The 26,520-nt window shown below is 42.0% G+C and overlaps 1 protein-coding gene across 14 annotated transcripts in view; it reads left to right on the top strand.

The window, feature by feature from the left end:
- The window catches only part of AKAP13 (A-kinase anchoring protein 13), a 317,159-nt gene that overhangs the window by 176,929 nt on the left and 113,710 nt on the right, over window positions 1-26,520 (top strand). For all 14 annotated transcript variants that reach the window (XM_025893070.2, XM_025893069.2, XM_073882272.1 and 11 more), the window contains one exon: window positions 282-415. In XM_025893070.2, the coding sequence (XP_025748855.1) occupies window positions 282-415 (134 nt within the window). The remainder of the gene's footprint in view (window positions 1-281; window positions 416-26,520) is intronic.

The raw sequence follows: 26,520 nt of genomic DNA, 5'->3' as shown, positions 1-26,520 counted from the left end.
TGTCAGAAGTCAGTAGTGAAAATGGAAGTTCAGTAGACATTGAAGTGCATGTCTGCTTAGCTACAAGTCCATACAGAGGCTACGGAAAAACCATGCGGACCTGGTGATAAAGGAATAGCTCAGCACGGGGCCCGAAATGACACCAGCTCCAAATGAACACTTTTCCATTTAACACAAAAGCAAAAGCAAACAAAACACGTGAAGCCTGATGTGTTGTGTAAATACTAAGACACAGGAACTGATTTTTCAGACGCACTTTGTAACCGCCTTGTTCTCTTCAGAAATGCCAGACTTGAAAGCTGCAGACGAAGTGGATTTTCTGAGTAATACCAGGGCGAGCTCGGCTTCTGCAGAGGTGGCCGTAGGAGACCCAGCCGCCACACCTGACGTGAAGCAAGGCCTGGCGACCCGGGCGGTAAGTGGCATTAAGTCTGTAGGGGCACAAAATGTATTTAGCCTGGTCTCTTGTGTCTGATTTATGGCCTTTGTTTGTTTGTTTGTTAGGGGAACTTTTTCTTTTTAACAATAATATTTCCCCCCTTTTCTCTTGTCCCATCGCGTGTAGATGTGGCTATGTTGCTGCGTTCAGCTTTCATACACAGCATGCACCACCCAGCATAGTTTTGGAACGGGCCCTTCTGCATGGGTCCCTTGGAGATTGTAATGAAAAAGATTTGCCCTGTGAGCACTGGACTTGAGTTTGTCATCATGTTTAATGTGTCACAAAAGGAGAGTTACCACAAAAAGGGATCTAGTAACCCTTCTTAAACCTGACTGTTAGAAACTGATAGCAAAAAATGAGATTTTAACTTAGAGTTCACTACTAGCTGTCTAAAATGTGCAGTATGTCATTTTTAGTGACAAAGTTCACTAGTTTTTTTTTATAACAGCTTTATTGAGTTATGATTCACACACTGTAAAATCCACCCATTTAAGTGCACGGTTTAGTCGTTTTCAGTAGATTTCAGAGAACCTGTCACCACTGATGTCAGAACGTTATCGTCACCCCAGAAAGAAACCTCATATGCATTAGCAGCCCATCCCTCCCCACTGTCTGGCTCCTGGGTGTCCCTCATCTCCCTTCTGTCTCCAGCATCTGCCCATTCTGGAACATCACATGGGATTATATAGAACTATGTGGTCTTTCACAAGTGGTTTCTCTGACTTAGTTTACTGTCTCAAGGTTGAACCATGTTGTAACGTTGGTTAATAGTTTGTTTCTTTTCATTGCCAAGTAATACTCCATTGTATGGATAATTGATCTCCGTGTTTCTGCTCTTGGGCTGTTATGAATAATACTGCTAGGAACCTTTACGTACAAGTTTGTGTGGATATATGTTTTCATATACCCAGTAGTGGATTTGCTGGGTCACTGGTAATTCTATATTTAATATTGAGTAAGTTTTCAAAAATGTTTTTTCCTCAGGTTCTTACGATTCTTTTTGTTTAAAGGTATTAACTTAAAACAATGAAACAAACTTGTTGAGAGAAACAGTGCTCTAAGCTTTAGAGTCCTTGCTGGTTAATTAAAAAAAAAATAGGTAAAAAAACTCTTTGGAAGCTGAAAATCAAGTTATAAGACTAAATCATATTTCCCCTCAGAAAATCACTCCTCTTTGTCTAGACTTGACAGGGCCCTGTTTTTGCTCTTCAGAGGGCTACATGGTACTTTTTTCTTAAACTTGCCCCAGTAGGTGAACAGAACTGTACCCTTCCAAACTGTTTCAAGTGTATGAATTGTGATAAACAAGCTTATTTTATTGGAGTCCAGTGGTAGGGAGGTGCGGACTGCTGTAACCCACTCCTCATTACAGATAATGTTCATGACTAATGCCTGGGCGGCTACTTGTAGAGCGAGCAGCATTCAGACAAATGTTGCTCTTGTCCCTGGGGAAAGAAAAGGGAACACACCCTGCATGGGTACATGTGTGTCTTTGTTTCCAGAAGCCCCTAAAAAAGGGAAGGAACAAACTCACATCCTTGAATTCAAATGCCTGTTTCTTAGTCTTCCATCCTAACCTAGTACTAATTACTGTCGCTGAAGACAGCCTGCTGCTTGGCCATAGACCCTTTCCTTTCCCATGAGGGTTACCTCTATCCCAGTTTTATCGTGTCTATTATAAAGAAGAAAACAAAATGGTATACCATTTTTTTCCTCTCTCTCTCTCTTTCCTCGTCTCATTTTTCCTCTGGTTTTAGAGGAGTTGAGAGAGAGAATGCCCCTCTGATTGGTCAGCATGTCTCATTTTCCGGGTGAAAGGATTAGACCCTCAGAGAGTGCCATGACCAGCCCGAGGTCAGACCCAGCCAGAATGAGAGCGAGGAGCTGGATTTCTACCGACATGGCAGGGGCTTCCCTGCTGATGGCCGCAGGCTCTGTGAGCAGGGCTTCTGAGGAGTGGCCCTGGGCATCTGTGACCTGTCGGTTGTTGGGAAATACTGGTGCCTTCAGCGTTGTGTCTGCCTCCACTTCGCAGAGTTGGAGAAGACCTGTGTCCCTGTGTCCTCAGGTCTAGCAAGTGCCGGGACGTGTGCTCACAGCGTTGTTGGTCCCGATGTGATGTCTGACCACTCCCTTCCCCTCCCTGTTGCTCTGCAGCACTTGCCCTGTTTGCTGTGGAGTGAAAGGATAAATCGTGAGCACACACTTGGATGTTTCCCGTGTCTCACTTTCTCGTTTCTCTTTCCTGTTGATCTCTTCATATACTGTGTTCACTGTGTAGGTTTTCAAGAAGTCCACAAACTTTTGGTAAAGGACAGAGAGTAAATATTTTAAGGCTTTGTGGGACAGGCTGTGTCACGACTCGTCAGCTGTGCTGTTTTAGTGTGAAAGTAGCCACAGGCTACATGTAAACAAAAGTGTGACTGGGTTCCAATAAAACTTCATCGATAGACCCTAAAATTTGAACTTCACATAAAGTGCGGGTCATGAAATACTCCTTTTTGAACAATTTTTTTTGTCACTCATTTAAAAATGTAAAACCTACTCTTGGGATTTTTCATGGGCTACACAAAACCATGCGTGGGCCCCTGGCCTAGAGAACGCTTGTGCACCAATGGATGAAAAGAAGGAGAAAGCAAGTACACTTGTTTTCTTTTCCACATTGTTCTGTTTGTTTTGTGGTGGAAACGCTCGGTGTTAGACTGCACGTTGGAAGGCAGAGAGTTTGCTTCTGGGTCTCTCCTGAATTAGCTTTTTGACTTAGTCTCTCCAGAGTGTGGCTTCCTTGACTCTGTCTGCCTTCTGGCCTTACCACCCTGGACTGTGTGTTTGTAGTCTGAAAAGGGTTACTTTTCACCCTGAAAGGGTGAGCTTGAGGTTGTAGTGGAGGGTGGAGTGGCATTAGTTTAATATTATTTAATCCTATCTTTCTGACACATGCCCAGGCTGTGTGTTGACCTTGGGAACAGGCCAGCTGTTGCTTCACTGAATTACTGCTTCATGGAATCATCCTCTTGCAGTTTTAAAACAGAAGTTTGTATCTTATGTTACTGTCTTGAAAACCTGGAACGGTGGTGCATTTATGGCAATTTCCTAGTAAATGTAAATGAAGAATCCACTCAGAGTTCTTAGAGGACTCTCCCTGTTCCGTCACCTTCTCTAAGCACCGAAGTGTCAAAGTGCACACAGCCCTCTGCTGAGTGTAGCACTACCAAGTATTTAAGGAATTTTGCATTCCTTCACCTGTTTGAGCATCGTGCTGTACACAGACCCTTACGTGAGAGGTCAGTAATGCTTAAAATCGTGGTTCATAAAGGAATTAGTATCAAGATGAATGCTTGCATTTATTCTCTGAGGAAGTATAGGTATGTGTTAAATGTTGCAGGTTTCTTGGTAGACGATAGGTGGTCCAAGGAGATACTTCACTGGGTTGAAAATTGTTCACAGTTTAGGAGTCCAAGTCATTCACTTACACATACCATGGCCTATTCTCATTAGTCATTTCATCAGCATCTTATGGTTGTGGTTTGTTATTAAGTATTGCCGACGCTTTAGTACTAGTCACAATTTAATATTCATCATTATCCACTCTTAAATTATGGGTTTCAAGGTTCTCAGATTACCTTTCGTTGCCTCCCCCCCCCACCCCCGTGAGTTAATATATGTCAATCACTTAGAACAGGGCCTGGCATACAGAAGGTACAGCTTTGCATCTCCACTTATTTAAGTGGCCAGTGGCATATGATGGTTCCTAAGTCAAGACACAGTTTCTGTTTCTCTATTATTGTTATAAAAGCTTCAGGAATAACATCAGACATTAATTTGAGTTGGGAGACATGGAGCTTGTTGTACCTCTGGGACCTTTAGAATTTGAATGGACCTTAAAGACTCTGCAGTCTCAACGTTTTTACTTTATAGGAGAAGATGGTTTTAGGATGGTTAAGTGACTTGACTTATTTCACAACTAATTAATCTTTAAGCTAGATTAGGACCTAACTTCTATTTTAGTAATGTTTCTCCTATACTGTGGTTTCCAGAAAAGTCAAACTGGGAGGTTATACTTTTCAGGAATCCAATTCACCTGGATGGGTTTTTGCATTCTACCCCAGAATGATGCTTACACATACTAAGACTCTAAAACCATTACATTATAGTACTGTGTTTTTCAGTGATGGTTGGAAAAATTCCTTTGGCCATTTTAGGACATAAGTGATTCACTTTAAAATAAGTCTCATGTTCTTATCACAGTCTGTTAGCTGTAGCTAAATATCACCAAGATACTGTTTGTCCAAAGAGTTGGCTTTTGCTGAAGAAATTACTGAGATTTTCCAGACCTGCCTTTTATTTCCTAAAGAATGCTATGAGTAGGTATAGAGATGACATTGGATACTTAGGTGCAGAATAGAAAGCCTTCTGGGACCATTCTTTTTGAGAATAGCTCCATGGTGATCAGGAAAGAATTCTGACTTCTCCCCTACCTGAGGGCTGCAGACCAGCACACTCCATGTCTTATGGGATTCTTTACCCTTCAGTATGTGGCCAGGTGCATTGGGAAGGAACTTGCTTCCCTGGGGTGTCTGTTCATTGAGGTATCTCTATAATAATTCCTTTTCCAAATGCTCTTTGCATAAGCTTATTAGCCATTTGGAACAGTTAATTCAGCAGGCCCATATATCTTATCAGGATGCCTATGGTCCTAGCAGCCAAACACTCAAGCCCAAATATGCTCAAGCACAACTATAAAATCCCATATGTTTATTAGGTTACTGGGAAAGTCGACTCTTCATTTAACACACAGTCCCCAGTCAAGAAAGCAATGTAAATCAGAACCATTCTCCCTTTTTTAATAACTACACAGCAAAACATCACATTAACTGAATTTCCATTCCTAATTATTTTTACAAAAATGTGAATATTTCAGGGTTGTGGAAAGGGCAGTGTTGAACTATTTCCAGTTAAAATCTTGAATTCTGTGTGTATTTCTGTTATTTTTAATGGAACGCAGTGTTTTCTTTCTCTTGTCTCAAGGGGGCGAGCTTGCATTTCCATCTCTGGTCCAGGAGTCTGGCTAAAAGCTTTTGCTTTATGTGGCTGGTCACAGCCTTCTTGCTCAGGTGCCGTAGGAAAATATGGCAGCTCTCAGGCTGTTTGGTAACTAACCGGACAAGCCTTAACACTGATACACAAAGTGGCGTACACACCCTACCCTCTTAAGTTTTCAGTTTCAAGAAAGGTCCTTTTAATGATGTCTCTGCTGTCATATTTACATATATAGTTTTGTGGCTTGTCACCTAGGGAGAGGCAAATTGGCCTCTTTACGAGAGCCACCAACTCTTCTCTGCATGTATTTGGCATTTAAGAGAGCCAGGCCTCCCCAGTTACCCCTTTTGGGTCTGGTGCTAGAGCTAGCTTCAACCACAGGAAAACTCAGTCCTCAGCTTTCTCATACAGATTTTTTGGAGATACTCTTTCTCTGCATCTCCTCTGACATGGAGTATTTCCGGGAAATTCTGGAAGTTGCAAAAAAGAAGTGCCTCAAAGAACTATAGGTTCAGGCTGTAAAGTCAGAAGTTAAAAAAGTATAACCTTAGTGTGAAAGTATCTGTAGATAATATATGGAAAGGTGTAATTTAATGATCTGACTCAAGGTTTTTAAGTGACCTTGAACAAGTTACTTAATTTCTCTGGCCTATTTTCTCCTTTGTTAAAATGGTTAGGGACTCTCTGAAGTTTCTTCCAGCTCTAATTGTGGACCAGTTGGTCAAATGTTGGGGGGTATATCTTATGTGTTGGACCAGAAGGACAATCATGAAGGACTTTTTTTTCATTAAAGTATAATTGACACACTATGTTACATTAGTTTCAGGTGTACAACACAGTGATTTGACAACTCTGTGCGTCAGATTACATGAGAGACTTTTTAAAATCACACTATTTAATGGCCAGATTCCTAGCTAATCACTTGCTCCTTGAACAGTTCCCAAGATATTTTGCTCTGTAGTCTTAAATTGTATTAATAATCTACTCCCCCCCACCCCCCACACACAGAGAACGGCTTGATCATAGGTCATATGTGCATTTTGAAAGGGCATGTGTCTTTTTTTTTTTTTTTTTAATCTTCTGTTGGGACAAAAGAACCAAATCTGATTCTTATCACTCTGTTGGCCCATTTCTTACACTCCTCATTTCACTTTTGTTCATTCTTATCTCATTATTTTGACAGTCAAGGATAGTAGCCAAGCATAATGGAAAGTTTGTGGAGCCAAATAAACCAAAGTTTTAATCCCAGTTCTGCCACTTGATCTGCCGCTTTGATCCATTTGTTTAGAGACTCAGTTCCCTCATCTGTAAATTTGGGTTAATGATGTCCTCTTCAAGAATTGTTTGTACGAACTAGAGTTAGTGGAGTGGCTAGCATGTAATAGGCATTTTATTAGCGGTAGGTGTAATTCTAACCCCATTTTAACCTAAGAATTATCAGACCCACGCTTAAGACTGTGGATGGATGATTTTAGGTAGCTGATGGTTAAGATGGTCTTGGAAGAAATTACCAATTCTGTCAGGCCATAGTGGTCAATTATCATGCCACATGCTGTTTATGTGAAGGGGGTGCACTAACTTATTCAGTATTTGTTTGAGCACATGCTCACTGAACTCTGCTAGGCCTTAGGTTTGCTACAGTGAAAACAGGTCAGTCTGCATTCAGAGACTCTTATTCCAGTGGGAAGAGACGGTTATCAAGCCAGTAAATTAGATAAAGGGTAGTAGTGTTCAAGTAGAGATAAACATAGAGTTGCTCACAAATAGTTATCTTTCAGTGAGATAGATGATACATTCTTCTCTCCAGGTTCCTGTGCACACCCTGGAGGGAGGAAAGTTTCTAAAGAATGGTGTGCTATTTTTACAGGGTTTACTTCACATGGTTTTCCAGGTTTCATTTTAAAAGCAGATTGATTGTTTTTTTGTGAGTGAAGATACGTGCATGCTATCGGAAACACAGGCTTGGCCATACCTACTCTTTCTACTAGTAGACTTGGAAGGGCCACCATCAGATGCTCTCTTAGAAAAATACTGTATCGGGGCGCCTGGGTGGCTCAGTTTTATCTCAGCTCAGGTCTTGATCTCAGGGTGGTGAGTTCAAGCCCAACATTGAGCTTCACACTGGGCGTGGAGCCTACTTAAAGGAAGAAAGAAAGGAAAGAAAAAAAAACCTATTGCTTTTGATCCTAAGTTCTGTGTTCAGCTTACTGACATACACATGACTTTGCAGCCACTTGTTTTTGTCTCTTAAAAGAGGAAACTTTTGTCATAGAAAGACTGAAAGAAAAATGTCATTTGATCATTTGATTTGTGAAGAAAGGCTCAAGTCCTTCTCAGGGATACACATGACTGGGGATGTCACAGATTTCTCATACTAGGTTTTGATTATGTTAAGAACATGCCTGGTGATGTCTTGCCTCTGGTTGGCCACCATCAGGGTAAACGTGTGCCCCGTGTTTGGACTTGTTGACTTTATCCAGAAAGATTTCAGGGGTACAGATTTCAGATATTTCTCATCTCTTCAGGCTGCTCAGTTTTGGAATCTAGCTTGTGGCCTTGATTTTGTTCATTTAGTAAGCATTAAATGAATGCCTTCCCCTTTCAAGATATTGCATTGAGTAGCTAGGGTTTTTTTTAGAAGTTAAATATTATCCCTGCTTCTGATTTATTTAAATAAAGCACGCATGCGCAGACATCACAATATGTGGATGCAGTGTGAGAGACATGCCATAGGAACCATTAACATGCTTTGGAGGTTCACAGAGAAAAGACTTTTTTTTTTTTTTCCAAGTGGGCTCCATGCCCAGTGTAGAGCCCACCGTGGGGCTTGAACTCAGAACTTTGAGATCAAGACCTGAGCTGAGCTAAGAGTCGGACGCTTAACCAACTGAGCCACCCAGGCGCCCGGAGAAATGACTTCTTGAGAAGTGCTCGTGTGAAATGTAGTAGGGTTTCCTTAGTAATAACCATGTTGTAACACATATGGTGTAAATATTCAGTGGAAAGAATAGGGATAGATTGAGGGAGCCTTTGATGTGCTTTCCAGCCTCAAACAGCCAATTCTGTTTGCTTTCACTCTGTACTTGGCCCCTCGAAGATCATAGAATTGCTTAAGAATTGCCAGAAATGCCCCAATTTGCAAGGTAACTGTGACCTGGCAGTAATCCAGGTTGAAAAATCCCATTAGGAAACTGAGAAAAGTAACATTTACTGAGTATGAAGAACAGAAGTGTTTGGTAGTATGTGAACCACATGGGAATTAAAGAGTGGTACCTTTGTGTAAATATTTCCATTCAACCAGCGTCAATCCATGTTTCCCCCACCTTGGCCTCTTTCATTTCATGCAGTGATATGGGCGTTTTGCTTCCCTTCCAAGGACCCCGCCTCCCCAAACCCGTGTCACTGCTTGTGAACCTAGAGAATTAATGTGACATGGTCTTAAGTATTACCTCAGTGCCCCATATGTAGTCTTCCAGAAAAAGTCAGTTAATGGTAAAAATACCTTCCATGACATTCAGATGAGCATATTTAAAATACCCCGAATTTAAGCCTCACTCAGAAGTCCGAGTAAGCTAGAATATTTATTATGTTGATCTTCATTATCTATAGTTGGCATTCTGTCCTGAGTCATCAGGATTGACCTATATTTAAGAATTTTGAAAGCCTACTCCTTCTGGTGTTGGAGTTTGGGGGTGAACTGAGGTATAGTAATGAAGCAGGTTTTTCTTGTGTGGTTCTTGGATTTCTCTTGAAGGTAGTTGCAGAAGATGACTTCTGAAAGTATTTGAACAAATAGTAGGAATAATTGGAATAAATGTAGAGCTTCCCAAAGTGGACACTGTGGAAAAGATTTGGATGTATAAATTTGACTTTGACCTTTCATTTATTTGAGATACATACCCATACGTGTGTGTGTGTGATTCTTTTGCAGCATAGAACATGAGCTACCTTACAAGCTGCATAGGATCTGGGAAATTTTTGCTCAACCCCTTCCTTGAGGCAGGAAAAAAAAATGGAAAGGGAGATAATTAGTAGAAAACTATGAATTACTCTATTGCTTGGAATTTTTTTGAAGAAGGCTAAAGATCACTAGAAAAATGTACTTGGTTTGGAGATGTCCCACCACCCCCTTGGTTTGTTTGTAAAAATACAGTGCTAGGGGATCATAAGATATGCAATGGAGCCAATTGAAGGTCTTTTCTGTTTATATTCCAGATTATCTAACTACAGGAATCCAGAATCTTCCAGAAATCATTGTTCTCATTATAGAATCTTAGTGTAGGGAGGAACTGTAGTCTTTATCATGCAGTCTGAACCCTTTAATTTGCAAGGAAGGAATTTGAGCCCCGAGCACTCAAAGGGTCTGCCGTTGTTTGCCCAGCTGGTTAGTGCCAGAGCCAGGCCTAGGATCCTGAACCCTGGGGTCAGTCTTGTGTGGTGGTCCAGCCTCTCCGTCTTGCCCACCTCTGCCTCAGAGATCAGCTCCCGTCACTGCAGTCAGCTCCTCAGTGTCACAGTGGAAGCTGAGGCACCCTGCGAACCTCTCCCAGTGTTTCTGCTGATTCTCAGGCCTGTGCTTACTCGCTGTGGGCGCCCCTTACATAGCAGCACCTTGATGGCTCAGTGACCTTGTGCTATCTCATTAAGTCCTGTTCTCCCCGCCCTTAAACTGAGAGACATCATAGAAGGGCACAGCTGAATCTGTGCCTCAAATCCTGTGTTATGGCTGACACGCTGTGTGCATCTGCTGCCCAGGGCGGTGGGGTGGGGGGTACTCTGGAGCACGTCCTTCAGCACATGGCCATCTCCCATAGATTCCAGGGTGCTTGTGGCTGGGCCACATGCAGGTCACGAGGTAGGGCAATCTGGATAGATTTGAGCATCCTACCTCCTTGTCGCCTTCTCCTTTCCAGAGTGTGGCATCTTTATAAATTCCGTATGCTCGTTCTGGGTTAGCTTCCCTGTAACATAATGAGAACTTTTGCCTACCAAGGCAGGGGGCCTTTAGTTCCAAACGAGCCCACATGAGTCACTCAGGAGTCCAGTAGGTTGGATGATGTTTTCTGGCAATCTCATAGGAAATGGATGACATGAAAAAGGAGAAACGTGGTGCTTGCCGTGTCCTTCACTGGGGCCACATCCCTGTAGCCCTGGAAAAAGCTGAATTGTAGGATCCCCTATCCAATGCCCTTCTTCTCTCTGTTTCTGTGGAAATAATAACTTATGGAACATGTGCTTGTGGTCGGTTTCATTTCTGACATCATCAATTTATTTCTTTGCCGTCCTTCCTCATTATTTTGCCACCAACCAAAAATTCTATCATACTCATTTTCCCCACTGAATCATCTATAAGCTAAGCTCTTTTTATGCAGAGGGGCCTGGGGACAGAGAGTAGGTTGGCATCGGGTCTCTCCTTGCCATGCTGGGCTAGTGGGTCAGCTATAGGTCTTGTGAGATTGGACCAGGGTCTGGACCAATCTGGAGGCCGATGAGTGACAAGAAGCACTGAAGTCCATGTAGTGTGTAATCTCCACTTTGTGGGCAGCGGGACACTCATTCTAAGAGGCTCAGGAGTTTTTCCTCTCATTCCACCCCTATGAGGCCAGGGACTGTGGGAAGCCACAGACAGGCTTGTCAGCAGGGAAGCATGGAGAGAAAACACACACACACACACACACACACACACACACACACACACTCACTCTGTGGGAAGCCACAGACAGGCTTGTCAGCAGGGAAGCATGGAGAGAACACACACACACACACACACACACACACACACACACACAATGCATGAGTTCCTTACTTTAAACATTTATAACAAAGATTCCAACAATCAATTATGCTGTTAGAACGTAGTCCTTTGCTGCAGGAGTTACTATTTCGCATTTCCAAAACTAAATCGAGGCTTTAATTTGCAGACTTACGCTGTTTTGTGTACTGAACGTTGTAAGAGAGAAACTCGGGATGCCATGGTGGGCAAAATGAGTAAGAGATATCCCATCCCACAAGAAGTTCTGTTGGGAGAGATGAAGTAATGAAGCAGGAGTTGACACCTGGGTCATGGGAACTGGGAGAAGGAATTATCCATTGTTTATGCCTGTCTGCACCAGTGTCCCTCCTACTGTTCACTTTTGGTGGCATTAAGTGGAATACTGCTGAAATGTTTCACTCAAGGGATTTTCCCCCGTTGACAGCATTGCTAGCCTTAAAATAGGGAGTCAGTCTTTTCATTCCAGTTCCAGAAAGTGATGCATGTGTCATGATTGTTTGCCATGGAGCAGTTCCTGTCCCTATCTCCACCATACACAACACAATAGGCTCTGTTCCTTCCTAGGAGTCATTAGGTTTCCCTAATGGGATGATCTAAAGGAGAAAAACAGAGCTCTGGCCCCCCTCCCTCATTAGTGCTGAAACCTGGTGCTGTGTCTGCTTCACATCAAAGTCCGTGGGTTGTTTTTCTCCTTGTCTGAGACTGTTCTTTCCTTCTCGAGTCAGGAAAAGGACTTAAATCCTGGTTTTCTTGACATGAAACTTTAATGCAGTTGCTATTGCAGTCTGAATCCATTAAAAGGAATACCTGCAAGATGTGAGAAGAGATGATTTCAAGACTGGCATAGAATAGAATGTGGACAGTGCTCTTAGGTTTGCTTTTTAAGTCAAAGGGTGTGTCCTGTAGGCTTTGGGAAAGAGCTTGTCATTGGCACAGCCCAACCCACCCCCAATGGTCCCGCAGGCTTCTGTGAAGCCAGTGGAGGTTCTTGAGAGATGCTGGACAATGGTGAATGCAGATGATTGACATCTGCCAAGTAGTGTCATAATTAAAATGTATCTCTCCCTATTCACTTTGGTTTTAGTCTCATACTCGGAGCTGCTGTGGTTTTAGCTGTTCCTGGAGAAGGAAGGGGTTAGCAAGCTTATCAGGGCTTACTGATGCCAAGTTTACTTATCCTTGTTTTGTATTCCTGATGAAGAACTCTACTGCCATGTGTCTGTTTCTTGGCATGGCTCTCTGGGAAGGAGGATGGGCTAAACAAACAAAAACAACAAAATAATGCATGGCCTTTTAAGAATATGATCTCTAGGGGCGCCTGGGTGGCTCTGTCAGTTGAGCGTCTGACTCTTGATTTCATCTCAGGTTGTGATCTCAGGGTCATGGGAATTGAGCCCCTCATCGGGCTCTACACTGGGTGTGGAGCCTGCCTGAGGTTCTCTCTTCCTCTCCCTCTTCCTCTGCCCCTCCCCCTACCCACACTCTGTCTTTAAAAAAAATAATAAAATGAATATGATCTCTGAATCAGTCTTGTTTTTGAAAAGGCTTAGACACTCTGTGGGTTCTCTAATACAAGCCATTTTGTTGGTGCATAAACATGAAGGTGCCTTTAAATTGACTGATGTGAAAAGTTGCCCTGATCCTTCCTCTTCAAGACTAGTCAGTGAGAGCTTGGAGCAGGAAGGAGGGAGGTAGCAAAAAGGAAAGGGAAGATGAAGGCGAGCTTGCCCTTGGGGGAGTGCGGAAGGGAAAACAGAAGGGTGACTGAACATAAAAATCTCCTGAGAGCATCTGCAACTGACCAAGCTCTAAAGGCTTGAAACTAGGCAACAGCTGTGGGAACACCCAAGCTGCCTGGTTCTATAGCAGTTGCTGGTGTATGTTCTTGTAATTTATCACCCGCATAGAGTGGGAAAGGTGGGATATAAAATGAGAGGTTTTGATAAAAGAAGAAGAAAGGATGCAGACTTCTTCCTCTGGAAAGGATTTTATCACATAACCAACTAATTTAGTCTAACGGAGGGAGATAATTGTACAAATCCATAAAGAAGTAAAAAGTGGGACTTGTCAAATATTTTTAAAGGCAAAGCTCTTAGTTTTGGGCATAGTTCCTCACAGGAAATGTCAGCAGCTGTTCTGCCTAAGTGGAGGCATTGCTGGGCCATCGCTAAGGTAATAGGACTTGATCAGCATTCATTTCCACAAAACAAATGTTCCTTTAGGAAGTTCTTTCTAATAAACAAATAGTAATTAAAACATTTGACGACTGCATGCCATTGATTTTACATTTTAACAAGGTATCCTTTCCAAAGGAGTACATCTCTGCCTGCCTCCCATCAAAAAGCATATATACTCTGATGACCAAAGGGAGTAGCTGAACTGAGAGACAGCTCAGCTTTGGCAGAGAGAGAAAATTGTATGAAGTCTTCTACCACGTTTTTAACTTCCATTCCCTAGAGTTGTGGCCTGTTGTTCCTCATATTACCTGCCCCAGGAATGAAGACCCTCTCCTAATGCGATCAGAACATTTCCTCTCCACGGAACCTGTGACAGGTGAATCTTTCTGGAATGGCACATGGACATAAAGCCTTCAGTGCTGGAGCTTTGATTGGAAATCGTTGCTGCAGTATATTTCTGAAATGCCAGTGCAGTTGGCTGGCAAACACTGGACACAGTTTGTCTTCCTCTTGATGTCTCACAATTAATGATGGCATTGCTGACTGTTGCGTGAAAAAATGTACCTCAGTGGACACTAATCCTGCTAGTCGTACAGGAACTTGCGCTAAAGAGTTACTCGCATCAGTTTACCTGTTGGTCATTTGCCCCGGTCTCTCAAAAATGGAATGAGACCTATTCAGCCATATGGTCACCTAGGAAGCACCTCCCCGCTAAGTCCTTTCGCACGTAGATCATGGAAACAGTCTTTTCCTAAAGAATTTTATGCACCTGTCAGAAAACAGTCTTTGCTTTTCATTCCTGCTGTAGTTACTTTTAATTCATCAGCTTCATTCAAAATATTATGAAATCGTTTGGGCCTAACTTCATCTGTAACTAGAGGCATTGGCTTTCAGGCAGTCTGTTAAGCTAGAAAGCTTTCATCCCACATTGCCAATGCCGGTCCCCATTTTTTTTCTGTCAAATTTAATTAACCTGTTGCTTCAAACTCTGATTTAGAGGGTTCATGTTCTCATCCTTTCTCAACTGGATTTGCTGGTTTCCTTACCACTGATCTCTTTCTACCTTATAAATATCTCAGCAGTTCTTCAACATTTTGGTCTCAAGATCCCGTTATGCTTTTAAACATTATCAGGAACTCCAGAGAACTTTTGTTTGTATGAGTTATACCTACAAATATTTACCACATTAGAAATTAAAACCGAGACATTTAAAAAGTATCAATTCATTTATATAACAGTAACAGATCACTGCTTATTAATAAAGGACCATGTTCTTTTGGAAAATAAGTTCCAAAACAAAATTAGAAGAGTGGCATTTTAATCTAATTGGTTTTAATCTAACTTCACTCAGTAGAGAACACTTGGATTCTCATAGCTCTTATGCATTTCACTTGTTACAGTATAGTGTTTTGGTTGAAGTAAATTCTCAGAAAATCCAGTGTCACACAGGTATGTGCTTGTAAAAGGGAGGAATATTGTAATCGTCTTCTCAGATAATTTGGTATTTTTATTTGATACCAGGTCAGAATTGACAGATGATAGGCTCTTAAGAATTATTTGCAATGTGGAATCTGAAGTCATATCGTTGAACTTTTTGTCCTCTGATACATTAACATCCACTGGTCTGCCTTGCACTTTCATGGGTCTTTTAGCCGTGCATGATTTTCTAACCTAATGGTTCAGTCATTTGGAAAGTACTGATTCATTAATATGCAGCTCTTCCAAATGTTGAATGTTTTTTTTCATTTTCGGTGTCAGAAAATCACATATTACCACCAGTCTCATCAGAAATGGCTTTAAGTATCAGTAAATTTGGCAGTTTCACAGTGGCGAATATAAGTTTTCCATAACTCTCATTTTCACTTGAAAGTTTGAATTTTATCATTAGCGATAAATATTGCCAGTTGTTCCTCTGGAAAGACAGGTTCACTTTGTTCATTTCCAAGAAAATACCCAAGTTCTGAATAAGCATCATTCGTTGGCCAGTCTTTTAAGTAAAAATGTTGTTCCATGAAAAAAGTGGCTAGCTTAGCCCACAACTTAAAACAGTTGCACAAGTGAATTTCCTCAAGATAACCATCCTACCTTGTGTGCAGAGCATTTTCTGAATACTTTCCGTTTGTCACACAGAAGATTAAAGAGATATGTACCTAAAGATTGAAGTGTAATGAAATTAATGTTTACAGCTTCATCAAAGACATTCTATGTGAAAATATTTTTCTTTTTTCTAAAATGGTGAGTGTATGGCAGTAAGACTGTGATGACCACTGGTTCAGTTTGGTGGTAACACTGCCTTGATTCTTGATTCTTAAGGCCCATCAGCACAAATATCAACAGCGAGAAGGGCAATGACCTATTAGTAGTGCCTTGAAAATAGGTGTGACCCCACGGATGCCCTGAAAATGCCTCTGGGAGCCTCAAGGTTTTGTAGACCATGCTTTGAAAACCGCTGCTCTAGCTTATGTTACAGATTCTTGCAAAAAGTAAATCAAATTAGCGCTTTAGTTTTTAAACTTAGGGTGTGGTGTACGTGGACTTCACAGTCTGTGTCCTGAGGTTGCTTGTGTGGTCCCATTAGCTTTGCTGTTCTGGCTGACAGTCCAGTGGCCAGCCACGCAAGACTCATTTCCATTTAAATGTGCTGTTGTACTTGATCATTGGTACTCTGCCTCAAGTGTACCCTTGCAGTCTATACAGGTGCTCTTTCATTCTTGAAGGCCCTTCTCAGGTGGACGCACTGTCCTCCTTCCCCACACTGAAGCACAGGGTACTGGAATCGTGAGGTGAGCCGTGTGTCATGCGCCCTGCTGCACGGGGAACTCTCCTGCCTCCCACTGCTGACTCCGCACAGTGACCTGCCACATTTTCTCCCACGTGACGGCCATCTGTAATGTTCAGTGCGTGGTGAGGATCTTGAAAGAAAACGGAACGCAGGAAGAACTTCAGCAAGAGTGATTTCTACTTAGTTAATAATTGTCTGTAGTACTTCAGTTAACTTTACTTAAGAGTATATTTACTCAATCCACTTATTAATTTCTCTCCTTCAGGGCACTGACAATCTTAAGTAATTCCCTTTCTTTTAAAATCCTATTTCCTGGGGCACCTGGGTGGCTCAGATGGTTAAGCGTCTGACTTCGGCTCAGGTCATGATCTCGGGGTCCTGGGGTGGAGCCCTGCATCAGGCTCCCTCTGCCCTTCCCCCACTGCTTGTGTGTGCGCTCTCTCACTCTCTCAAATAAATAAATAAAATCTTTAAAAAAAAATAAAATCCTATTTCTTGTTTCCATAGCAAATATGCTTGAAGCTTTTAAGTGTTAACAGGTTAAAAAACTAATTTAATCAGGGTGGCTGGAGTTTCAACTAAAAATCAGGTGGAGAAGAGGAAGCTCTTCTTCATTGATAACCCATTAATTTGAGTATTTAGGACTGAACCAAGAACTCTTATCTATGTAGAGTTTGGATAATTGCCTTTGTAGTGAAACAAAAGAGCAAAACTTCTTCAGGTTCATTGGTGTGAGAATTGGAGAAGAGCCATTAGAATTCAGACCTTGGAAAGCTGCACTTGTATGAAAGAAAGGCAGTAACAGTAAAGCCATATTAAGTAAAGCTGTGCTCTTTGGAAAACCACTAATGCCTGTTCTTACTGCCTGTTCTTACAGCATCCTCATAGGGCAGGCAGAAGAGATATTTTGTGATAGACTTACATGTGGCAAGTTGGAGGAACAGAGCAAAGGCCTCCTGACGTGTCCTGCTCAGTGCTGGGAGCTCAGGGGAGTAAACTGATTCGTTAGATGTATTGTCCTCGACATAGTGAACATCTTGTCAGTGCTGTGCAGTCTTCTGAGCCATTAAACCAGGCATTGAACACATACACACATGCACATCATTGAAGAAAGTACCAAATGCTTCCGAGAAACTTAGTCTTTAATAATTCACCATTTTGGCCAACAGACACATGAAAAAGTGCTCAACATCGCTTGGCATCAGGGAAATCCAAATCAAAACCTCAATGACATACCACCTCACACCAGTCAGAATGGCTAAAATGAACAAGTCAGGAAACGACAGATGTTGGCGGGGATGTGGAGAAAGGGGAACCCTCCTACACTGTTGGTGGGAATGCAAGCTGGTGCAACCCCTCTGGAAAAGAGTATGGAGGTTCCTCAAACAGTTGAAAATAGAGCTACCATACGATCCAGCAATTGCACTACTGGGTATTTACCCCAAAGATACAAATGTAGGGATCCGAAGGGGTACGTGCACCCCAATGTTTATAGCAGCAATGTCCACAATAGCCAAAGTGTGGAAAGAGCCAAGATGTCCATCGACAGATGAATGGATAAAGAAGAAGTGGTATATATACACCATGGAATATTATGCAGCCATCAAAAGGAATGAGATCTTGCCATTTGCAACAACGTGGATGGAACTGGAGGATGTTATGCTGAGTGAAATAAGTCAATCAGAGAAAGACATGTATCATATGACCTCACTGATATGAGAAATTCTTAATCTCAGGAAACAAACTGAGTGTTGCTGGGGGGGTGGGAGGGATGGGGTGGCTGGATGATAGACACTGGGGAGGGTATGTGCTATGGTGAGCGCTGTGAATTGTGCAAGACTGTTGAGTCGCAGATCTGTACTTCTGCGACAAATAATGCAACATATGTTAAGAAAAAAGAAAAGATAGCAGGAGGGGAAGAATGAAGGGGAGTAAGTCGGACGGGGAGACAAACCATGAGAGACGATGGACTCTGAAAAACAAACTGAGGGTTCTAGAGGGGAGGAGGGTGGGGGGATGGGTTAGCCTGGTGATGGGTATTAAAGAGGGCACATTCTGCGTGGAGCACTGGGTATTATGCACAAACAATGAATCATGGAACACTACATCAAAAACTAATGATATAATGTATGATGATTAACATAACAATAAAAATAAAAAAATAATTCATTTTGTGCAGAATGTTTTTTTTAAGTTTCACTGGGAACAGTTTCCTTTTTTCAAGGTTTGTGTTAAAAACATCTATATTCTAAAAAGAGACATCTGCATATTTATCAGAAAGGTACTAGGTTATATCAGTCTGTTGTTAATTATGAACAAATAAAAAATAGTAGGTATTTCGCCCGACAGATCTCCAGAATGGCCTTACAGAACAAACCTCAACTGTAATTTATATTTCAAAAAGCCATTCAGGGTAGGCTGAGATGTTCTTCTGCTTGCTGATTAATTTCTGATATGTCCTATTTAGTGACAAGGTCCAACTACTCATGCCATTTGTTTGCAGTGAGCAGAGTCGATGCCTTTTCTCTAGTGTATATCTCCATGCCAGAAATCCATAGGTTATTCAGATTTATGAATAAAAGGAGCTTCTGCATCTAGATTGCCTGTACCAGTTTGATCTCCTGAGAAATGGGTTTATGTTGCCTGAAAGATCTTCAGACAGAGAGGTGGATACTTATTTATCCCTGTAGGAACCATTTGTTGATTGCTAAGGCCAGGAATCTATAGGAAATACAAGAAATAAGAGAGATCTTGCTCCAAGAGACTTGTACAGCAGGTACCCGGATTCGTGCGATAATCGATGGATGCTATCATTAGGGTAGGAGTGCTAACGCAGTTCTGACAGAGTCAGCTTTTTAGTGGAAGCATCATGAATGTGATCACATAGGAAGCAGTTAAAGACTTGACTGGCTTTGCAGAGATGAGGAAGACCATGAGGGCAGGATCAAGGACGCGGAGTCAGCCAGGTGTGAAGTGTAGTCTTAACACTGGATGGTAAGTTGACTTGTGTGGCAGTGGTAGAAGAGTCTTACAAGAAGAGGTGAGAGAAACGAGCAGAGAAGCTGTCATCATGCTGGGCTTTTCTCCCGAGTCACCTCTTAGAGCCAAACACTCCTCATCCCAGCGGGTCACTCTGGTATTTCAGCCTTCTGGGTAGGGATTGTTCAGGGACACTGTAAATTCGGTCCAAATTAGGCACTTGGGGATTGGCCAGGAAAAATCTATAAATATCTGTCTTTTCTTACTCCTTTCTCTTTGCCTCAGATGAAGAACGTTTTTCTCCACCACCCCTCCCCCCCAAGGCTAAAAACTCTTTCGTCTGAGTTCCCAGTTCTGTCTTGACCTTTTTAAAGAACCGCTTCTCCATAAAACAGCATTGAGAAGTTCAGTAGTTTCTTTGGTCTTAGTGTCTGGGGAGGCTACCTGCCTTCTCCATTTACCAGAGAAAAGAAGACTTTTCCCTCTCTCTGCTTCTTTTTCCCAGGATGCATTTATCTTCAGAGGGAACCTGGTGATCTGATTCAAAGCAAAGGTGTTTGGGTCTTTAATTTCTAACTTGAGTCAGAATATATCAGTTGCTTGGTTTTGCCTTCCACACACCCTTGTAGGTTGCCTTCAATACCTCTTTCTTTCCTTTCTTTCCTTTCTTTCCTCTTTCCTTTCTTTCCTTTCTTTCCTTTCTTTCCTTTCTTTCTTTCTCTCTCTCTCTCTCTCTCTCTCTCTCTCTTTCTTTCTTAGTAAATAAGACAAAAATGTATTGATGATAATAAAATATTACAGCAACTAACAGTACTCATGCCACAGGCACTTACAATATACTTTTACATGTATCAATTCATGTATTCCTCATAGCGACATTGCCCCCATTTTACAGGTGAGAAACCAAGGAACAGAAAGGTCATAAAGCGTGGCCGAGCCAGTCTAGCTGCAGGGTCGCTCTTGACTGTTGTGTGGAGCATCACTAGCCAGTTGGCTGCCCCTTCACTTCTGGCATGTACTATAGGGGACATCTTGGCCTGTGTGGATTTCAGTAAAGGGCCATTCCCCCACCCCAAAACATATTTTTGTGCTAACATTTCATCCGACACAAATTCTCACAATTTCATCTGAGGTAAACAGTTATGTTATCCTTCCTTGAAAATGTGCAAACTTCAAAATACCTGTTCTAGTTGAATAAAATTATCAAATACAAGCTCCAAATAGTAGTCTCTAAATGAGCAAAACCAGATTTATTCTTTTGGGAATGAGCAAATGGCAAAACTGACCTGGCAGTCTTGTTAGAAAGTACGGGATTTTTTTTTTCTTGAAGGATTTTTCTCTCTTCCCTTTGTTTTGTCTTTTGGACAATTGATAAAAAGAGCAAGTTATACCTCTATATTTTTTGGAAGGCATGACTGTATGGTGGTGTGTGTGTGCCTAGAGGGATGAGGGAAGTCTTCCATGGGAAGTTGAATCACTTCTTGGCTTGTCTGACTGAATGACTATATTAGGGCTGTTCTTTTTGCCGTGAAGTGAAAAATAAGAGTAAGTTGAGTAATTTCCTAAAGTGTAATACATTTGCATTTTATGTGGGATACAAAATTTTCCTAAGGGTATGGTTATTTTGAACATTAAATTTTCATGTCTGACCAGGGCTTTTATCCTTTAAATTCGGAAACTCTTAGACTAACCACCTTTTCTGTATGTTAATGCTGACAAAAACTTGTTCTCTTGTTGTTTAATAACTAAATCTGGTCAGCCATTGGAAAAGTCTGAGGATTATGACTGTGGATAATAAATGAGTACATAATCAGTCACCCAGCCTTTGGGTGTCTGGTGCCATTTTTAGCTCTCTGCAGGAGAGACTGAAGAAGTGCCTATTGGCCTTTAAGGAACTCCCCATCTACTTAGAGTCAAAGTAAGCATCAAGGAACCGTGCAGAGCAGAACGCTGGAAAGTGAGCTCATCAGAGTTCAGGACTATCAAAGTTCAAAGGATAGAGTTTTAAGGTAGGTTAGAATAGGCAGAGAGATTCCCTAATTAGGAAGATAGGACTTAAAGGGTGGATTTTGGCTAAGGTGGAGTGATGAGGTAGGGAATTCTGTAAGCCACAACTGTTCCTAAGGGCCAAGGGTGTTGAGGGAGGAAGAACCAAGTCCTGATTGTGGTCCTTAAGAGACCAACTGGATACCTATCTTGGGGAATAGTAGTGAATGAGACTGGACAAGACCATGGAGTGGTATGACATCCAGACGAGGGAGATTAGGCTTGATGAGGCCAAAGACTTTTGTAGTATCCTCCTGAATTACAGCACAAGCCATATGGCTTCTCTGCTCCAAAGCCCTTGCTGGCTCCCACTTGCCTCTGAATAGAGTCTGTACTTTTTGGCATGACATCATATGCTTTTATAATTTAGATGGTTAATGCTTTCCCAGGCTAATGTTCTAGCACTCCCCTAAAGGATTTGACGCATGTGACTAGACAGTGTGGCTAGTCCTCCGTCATACCTGCCACTCATGAACATCTGTACCCCATTCATACTTTTTAAAGGCAACGCCTACCTTCATGGAATTTTTCTGCCTAATCAGTTCAGCCAGAGATCCTCATTCCTTTGGTGGAGTTCGCACTTCATTTGTACTACCCGTGCAGTCTCATGTTTGTATTTCATGCTGTTGCCCCTTCCTTGAGGTCCCAGGAATGTCTCATCCATCTTTATAGCTCATAACACCTTGCAGAGCACCAGAACTAAAGCAGGCATTTAAGTATTTGTTGAAGGGATAAATGAATTTTGTTAATACTCACTAGTTCACTACTAACTGGCTGTGACATGCTAGTGATGACAAAATCCCATTAGGAAATTCTGGTCAGTAAATGTCAGTGATGTTTCCCTTGATCTCATTGCCTTTGTTTTATAGAATGAGGTTTGTTCTTATTTCCATAGATGTTCATATGGAAAGGGAGTTTCTTACTTGTTGGCTGTTCTCTTCTTTTTCCGTTTCCTTGCCAAAACACTCTCCACCCTGCTTCCCTTCTCTAGCTGTTATGAAGCCCTTGTCCATATTCCTAACCAAGATAGCAGTGTGTGCACTCAAGTGTTCTGTTCTGGTCTCTATGACAGAATCTCTTGGAAGGAATTGAAAGTACACAAAAGAGCAGGCATACATGTTGTGTAGAACTCACTTTGTGTTATGGTTCTTTTTCTCTGTTAATGCTTCATTTCTCAAAGTTTTTTACAATCTAAAATATTTATTACCAGGTTAGCAATCCTATAGCAACCATTATGGAAGGATTCACTAAGATGCTTTCTCTAATAGGAAAAATATCTTAAGAGGCAGCTAGGAAAAGTTGAGTATATAGACAGAGCCTAAATGTTTCCTTGTGAAATGGTAGAATATTTATATCCAGCTCTCATCACTCTGCTACCTCAGAGCTGCACCTACCAGTCCATAAAACGTTAGCAAAATCCAAATCTCTTACTTGCTTGACCTTTTTACAACACTTGACATTGTTTACTGCTCTATGAGATATTTCCTTCTTTTAGCATCCCTGATGTCCCATCTGTGTGTTGATTCCCAAATCTGAATGCCCAATCCCAGCCATTTTCCTGGGCTCTAGATGTACACGCTCGCCTGCTTACCAGGGCTCTGCTTGGATGTCTCTGAGATCCTCCGATTCTCTGCATCTAAAACCGACTGATCATCTGATCTCTTCCTGCCACCTCCTTCTGCTCCATTCCACTGTTTATCTGGTTGCCCAGGGCAGAATCCCAGTCAAACAACACTGCTTTCTCCCTCGCCCCTCCCATCCCCAGTGCCAGTCAAAGGTAAATACCTTTGGACCTCCCCTCCACTCTCATCTGCTGCCATTACAGCTTTGTGACCTGTCTCCCTGCCTCTCATCTTTTCCCTCCTGTCTATTGAGCATGCTCTAGAAAAATGGTATTTTTCAAGTGCAGAACTGATTGTGCCTTTCCCTAGCTAACAACCCTTCAATGGCTTTTTCTTGTTGCCGTGATTCATTCAGACTTCTCAGTATGAGTAGCGTGTTCATCGGGAGCTGGCCTTTTTCTGCTCCTCAGGCCTCGTCCTTTGTCACTTGCTGTTTCTCGCCTCTGGGCCTTCGCAGCCAATCCTCTGCCAGAGCCTGTCCCCAGAATGCCTGCGAAGCTCTCTGTCCCGGGCCTCCCTGCAGTGCTGCACACGCTCCTCTCACCCAGTTAGTTCCTGCTCCTCTGTCGGGCCTCCGGTTAGTCAGCATCACCGCAGCAGGCCCGTGCTGGCCTGTGGAGCGTTTCCATCTCCAGGCAGATGTTCTCTAGGAGACGGAGCACCCTGTACTCCTCTGTTCAAACACTTCTGGCCCATTCTCATAACTTCTTCATGTCTTGTTTGCTGCGGGACCGTCAGTGCCCAGCATGGGTGTTGAGTAAATATCTGTCTGATCCACTTCACTCCCGGAAAAACTTGTTGAAGGTTGTAGTATATGATCACGACAACATTACGAATTTTCCTTGTGAAATTTCTTGGTTGTTCAAGTTGCTATTGATACTAAATTTGCCATTTTTGGCATTCTGAGCATTCCATGTTTTTAAAATACTAATGTATTTTAAAGCCACATTCTTTGGAAAAATTTGAAAATTCTACTAAAAAATACAAAATATTTGGTATACTTAAATAGGTGCCATTTATCATATGTCAATTATATCTCCATAAAGTTGCTTAAAAATCATTTAAGTGGTGGGGGTGCCTGGGTGGTGCAGTTGGTTAAGCATCTGACTCGATTTTGGTTCAGGTTGTGATCTCAGGGTTGTGAGATTGAGCCCCACATTGTACTGCACACTCACTGTGGAGTCTGCTTAGAGTTTCTCTTTCCCTCTCCCTCTGCCCCTCTCTCCTTGCCCCCCCTTAAATAAATAAGTAAATCTTTAAAAAAAAAATCACTTAAGTAGTAACTTAAATATTTTTCAAGGTCTAGCTTACCATCTGAAGTAGAGGTTATGACCAAAAGTTTAGTCTGAGCCTTGTGGTTGTAAATGTATATACCAACTATTTGGGCGGGGGAAATAGCAGAAGTGTTATTTGAATGACTCTTTAATACTATAGTTAGTGTGTTGAAGAATAAGAACGTGTGGGGAGGGTGCATTTCCTTTTTACTCTTAATGCTTTGGGGGGACAAAGAGGTGCTATTACTTAGTTATTTTGCTCAACTAAAAGTTTGCAATTGTAGGATTATGAAGTTGGTAAGATTTCTGCATGTGAGAAGTAGTTCTTTCACCATTATGAGGAAAAATCAAAGTAGATTTTGTTTTGTGAGTGCTGTACTGTCTTATGTGATGTAGTCATAATGGTCGTGCTAAAAATAAATGTTGCTAGAAGATTCAGAAATAACAGTGAATGTGACTTACAATTGATCATATATGACTGTCTTTGGGATCTGGTTTCAAATATAGTGCATGAGCACACAGAGATGATTATCAAACCGTATACTGCATGGGCGGTGTCTCAGTTCTTTTGATAGGGGCACTAGACGGGCTGAACAGGAGAATGTCGGCCATCTAGTATGTATTAATTTCAGCAGGAAATGTTACAGATTGTTCCACATAGTAAAGAAGATGAAGAAATGGGACCGGAGGTTCAGTTGGCTTTATAGCTGGTGGACTAGCACTTCATCAGGAGTGCTGGTTGGTGCATCACCATCCTTCCAGGGTAGGCTTTGGGGTATCTCTGGGCTTCCATTGTTTGTTTGTTTTTAAAGATTTTATTTTATTTATTTGACAGAGAGATAGCACAAGTAGGCAGAGTGGCAGGTAGAGGGAGAGGGAGAAGCAGGCTCTCTGCTGAGCAGGGAGCCCGATGTGGGGCTTGATCCCAGGACCCTGGGATCGTGACCTGAACTGAAGGCAGACGCCTGACCGACTGAGCCACCCAGGCGCCCTGGACCTCCATTGTTAGCCTTGCTCTTCAGCTTTATTGATGACACAAGGTTTGGAGGGACAGCTGTTATTTCAGTGACAGAATCTAGGTTCAAGATGCTGTTTGTAGGCTAAAGTGATAATGAGAATATAGAAGGGAGAGATGTAAAGTGGGTTCTTCACATAAAATCACAAGGTATGGGACGTTTTATTACAGTATGGAGAAGACCTATTTTGAGTCCAACAAAAAAGGTACAGGAAGTGAGCTTATTTCATCAGAGGCGTTTATCCTTGTAATAGGGTGGTATTTGTGTTAAGACAGTCAGTTTCATCTTAATCACCCCAGAGTATGTATGCGAGAGCCATCAGCCAGCCAGCAGTTGTGGGAACTGTGATCCAGGGGAGAACCTCTGAGGAGGACAGTGAGTGAGTCGTGGTGGGTATCTTCAAATATTTAAAATGCTGCGTCAACATAATGTTTGTCCCAAGGAGAAAAACTAGGATTAGTGGGCTGGTTAATTCTGAGGAAGACCTGGCTCTCAGTTGTCAGTGTTCAGACTAAAGTCTCTTGTGTTGGATGCGTTCGTTCTGATTTTTGTAATATATTACTAGAGTGAAAAGCTGTTAAAAAAAAAAAAAGGGAAATGTTCAGTATTAAAATGTTGACAAGTCGAGTCTGTTTAACGTAATGATACACTTTCTACCTGTACTTTCTAAAATTAGGAATGATTTGTCATTTTTATTGAAAAAAAATTTTTCAATCCTTTGGCATCTGTGTAAAATCAGATATGAAAATATTGATATGAGTAACAAATTCCAAGTTTTCTCAACGATAGCTTTCTTTCTTTAACTTTGGGGGATTACTCAAGGCAAAATCAGATGCGTAATGAAAGGAAAGAAGATTTACAGAATTGAGTGAGAGAGGCTCACGTTGTTAGCTGTATGACCTTACCCAAGAGGTGCTCTGAGTGCACTTCTTGCTCAGCTGCAAAGTGGGTGCTAACATTCTAGCTTTTGAGGAGGAATCAATGAGATTGTGCATGTGGAAGCACCTGGCAAACAACAAGTACTCAGTACACATTGTTGTTAATCAGTCTTGCCCCAGAAGAAGCTATCCTGTCACTACCTTTCTACCCGAAATTACGGTTCTGCCATCTCTCTTTTCTCCCCACTCCTTTTATTTTACCAAGCTGTTGGCAGTTTTAGTAAAATTCAGCATTTGTGGACTTGTTCCTGTTGAGACCTGTTTCCCAGGAGGAGCAAAAGTTTGTGCAGAGACATTTTTAAGGCTTTTTGTTACTTTTCTTGTATTCGTCCATCTTAATTTCTTTTGCCGTTGTTAGTTGTGGTCAAATAACTTGCTGCTGCCAGCTAAATGGTCATCAGGTTTCTTCTTGCAAAGGCAGTAAGGGGTTA

Source organism: Callorhinus ursinus, unplaced genomic scaffold (assembly GCF_003265705.2).
Source record: "Callorhinus ursinus isolate GAN/ISIS: 27379988/994484 unplaced genomic scaffold, GSC_fseal_2.0 scaffold45, whole genome shotgun sequence".
NCBI classification, from domain to species: Eukaryota; Metazoa; Chordata; class Mammalia; order Carnivora; family Otariidae; genus Callorhinus; species Callorhinus ursinus.
The sequence above is the reverse complement of the archived record's forward strand: the minus strand, read 5'-3'. Positions and strand labels throughout refer to the sequence as shown.